Source organism: Pterocles gutturalis, unplaced genomic scaffold (genome assembly GCF_000699245.1).
Source record: "Pterocles gutturalis isolate BGI_N339 unplaced genomic scaffold, ASM69924v1 scaffold33381, whole genome shotgun sequence".
Lineage (NCBI taxonomy): Eukaryota > Metazoa > Chordata > Aves > Pterocliformes > Pteroclidae > Pterocles > Pterocles gutturalis.
This window is the reverse complement of record NW_010106524.1, coordinates 1-3,050: the sequence shown is the minus strand read 5'-3', so window position 1 is coordinate 3,050 and position 3,050 is coordinate 1. Positions and strand designations below refer to the sequence as shown.

Here is a 3,050-nt window from a genome sequence, read left to right as displayed (position 1 = left end):
GTGAAATATCATCTCCAGGGGCTGGTGAGGACTCAGGGTATATTGCAGGTGGGTCTTCTCCATCACCGTCAGGTATTTGTTCTCTGAGAAGAGAAAACATCCTGAAATGACCAAAATCGCAGGGGCAGACAGCTGTGCAGTGCCGCCGTTGAAGAAATCATTATCCACGACATTATCCATGAACACACGTTGGGAGCAAAGCCAAACCCGGCTTCACCCAGCCAGGCTTTTCCTGGCGGGCAGTAAGGCCATCCCCTTGGCACCGCTGGGACACGGACCGCGTGTTGCATCAACCAGACCCAGGCAACACTTGTTTGGACAAGAGAGGCTGCCGAGAAAGGCGCAAGGTGCAACGTCAGGCTGCTGCTTACTCTCCAGGGGGTCCTGGAAGCGCGGGTGCAGGAGGGCGCGCGGCGTCCCGTGGTACAGCTTCAGCCTGAAAGCACAGAGCACACCCACCGTGGTCAGCAACCCCCCAGGGGCACATATTCATCTCCCACAACGCCTCTGCTCAACAGCAAGAAACCACCCTCCAGCTCTGGTCCCACAGTTAAACCCTGTCCGCAGGGAAGGACAGGCACCGCTTACAAGCCACCGCTGCCTCCCCAGCAGCAAACAGCTCCAGGTTTCCAAATGCTGTCTGAGTTTCCACAGCCCCAGGACCACCCTCCCTCCCCCCAGAGCAGCCATGCCCATTGGCCCCCAGCTCCTGGCGTGCCCCATCACGCCGTGGCAGGAGGACCTACGCTCGGTCCTTGGTGGCCATGTCCATCACCTCCGACCCGCTGCCGAAGAGGGGGATGAGTCCAAAGCCACAGGAGAGATGCCGAGAGCCCCCATCCCCTGTCCTGGCTGTTGTCACCACTTCTACGACGGCGGCAATGCCAGGGTGGTTCAAGGAGGTGTGGAAGTAAACGGTCTGGGATGGGAGAGATGAAGGGTCTGGCAGAGCTGGCAGCGGCGGCAGGCAAACCATCTCCAGCACCGCTTGGAAATCTCTACCTCCTTAAATCTCAAACAGCAATTTTTTTTTTTTTTGCTGTTAACAACCATTTTCCAGAGTAACTCGCAGGCTGCAGACCCCATAAGGTGTGCCTCTGACCTACAGCATCATGGAGAGCCCCGTCCTGGGACAGCCGAAGGAGCTGGAAACCCTCCTGCCATGGGGAGGGGAGATGGGGGCAGCCTGGACCCAAGGGCAGAAGGGGACAGGACACAGGTCACAGGAAAGGATTTAAAGCCAGGTTAATCTTTCTATTAAAAACTCATTACCGCAGTGTCCTGGGGAAAACGTTTACTATAATCACAGGCTGTCAGGAAGGGAAAACAGAGAGAGACATTACCACACCAGCCCAGGGAAATAAATCGTTATTCTATTATCTTCTATTGCAAACCGTTGAAGGAATGAGCACTGGCTGCAGACCAACGCCTCTCCTCACAAACACACAGAGAGCTTTCAAGCAGAGCTGGTGTAAAACCAAGCTCGCCGCTCCCTCAGACACCGCTGCCGATTGAAATAAACAGAGGAGCGTGGCTCTAACCAGTGCTACGCTCCATCCGCAGCACAGAGCACTGGAGGAGGGGAAACAAAAGTTTAATTAGAAAATGTGACATCTCAGCTGTTGTCCATGCTCCAGGGCAGTGGGATCTCCCCAGGAAGGGGGCACCCCCGTTTGCCGGTATCAGGACAGCTTTCGGGTCAGTTCCCAGGTAAGGATAGAAAAGCGCTGGGCCGGAGGGTGGGCGGCTACGCCTTCCCTCCCTCCCCACTCGTGGGGGAACACTGCTCTCTGCCGCCGGCTCCGCACACGGCAGGTGGCACGCCGCTGCTCCCAGGCTGTCACCCAGCCCCGGAGGGGACCCAGAGCCCCAGTTCCCCCATTCCACAAACCATGCACAAAAGCTCATGCCCCCCAGCATCCTACCTCGTTGAAAGCCGCCCTGGCCGGGCGCGGTGGGGCAGCGCGGGCAGCTCTCCAGCCGCTCCTCCACGTCCTCCCAAAGAAGTGACGGTACGTGGCGTCAAAAAGGGAGAGGCGCAGCTGGTACTCGGCTCCCTGCAGGGCACAAGGGGACACGGCGTTGGGGTCTGCTCAGGGACACGCCAGCTCAGCCACCCCCAACTGCAGAGAACACACTGCAGTGAAAGAGAACAAATAAATCCCGTTTTCTAATTGATGCCCAAGTCAGGCATGTGGCTGAGTACAGCTTCGTGCGCTGCTGGAGAAGCTTTCCAAAAGCCAGAGGCTGAACAAGCAGAGCAAAAGTGGGAAAACTAAGCATTAGGCATATAACAAACGGGTATCGGACTTTCAAAGTGCTACCCAGAGACTGTAACTTTAAAATGCTTCTGTAAACGTAAAAATTAACAAAAATTCAATTAAAAATTAATTACATGTTAACTCAGATTTGCAGTCAGGATTGAGACATGGCTACAGTTTGTGTTTCTGGCACATTTTCCATTCCCCCCCAAACAAGTAACCCTCTTTTGAAAACCCCCACCTTTGGGAGCTGTGCCCCACAAACACAGCAAATCCCAGGGCACCACAGCCCGGCAGTGAGCAGAAAGCAAAGGCTCAGCGAGATGCTGCTGCACTCCCCCCTGCGGAGCCGAGCCCCCGTTACCTGGGCAAGGGCAGCCCCCTCCAGGCACTTGAGGACGCAGCGGAAAGCCGTGGAGCCCGGCGGGCGAGCCCACCTGCGCTGGGTGTGTGGAGGAAGAGCGAGGTTCTGCAGAAACACCCGCTCCCACTCGCTCATCCTGCTGCCCCAAAGGTCGCCTCTCCCTCCCAGCACCGGCTACGGGGAGCACTGGGCTGGAAAAGAGGGAAACACACACTCCGGGAACACGCTCCGCAGCCGAGGAGCTGTGCACGTGGAGGAGGCCAACGGGACGCGTGGGAAAGGGCTCCTGGGCACTGATGCACCGGGACCGGCACGCCGGGGGAGCGGGCTGCTTGACACGGCATCCCCCTGAGCCCACAGGCATGGCCAGGGGGCCAGCACAGGCCATGGAGGGGATGGTGAGACCCTCAGCCTGGGGGACCCCC

The 3,050-nt window shown here is 57.7% G+C and overlaps 1 protein-coding gene across 1 annotated transcript in view; it reads right to left on the bottom strand.

Annotated features, from left to right (window-relative positions):
- The window catches only part of NPHP4 (nephronophthisis 4), a gene marked incomplete at both ends in the record, with an annotated part of 7,002 nt that extends 4,203 nt beyond the window's left edge, over window positions 1–2,799 (bottom strand). The window contains 5 exons of the mRNA XM_010087821.1: window positions 19–83; window positions 372–436; window positions 747–919; window positions 1,926–2,057; window positions 2,626–2,799. Of these exons, the coding sequence (XP_010086123.1) occupies window positions 19–83; window positions 372–436; window positions 747–919; window positions 1,926–2,057; window positions 2,626–2,799 (609 nt within the window). The remainder of the gene's footprint in view (window positions 1–18; window positions 84–371; window positions 437–746; window positions 920–1,925; window positions 2,058–2,625) is intronic.
- Between the last annotated feature and the right edge of the window lie 251 nt (window positions 2,800–3,050).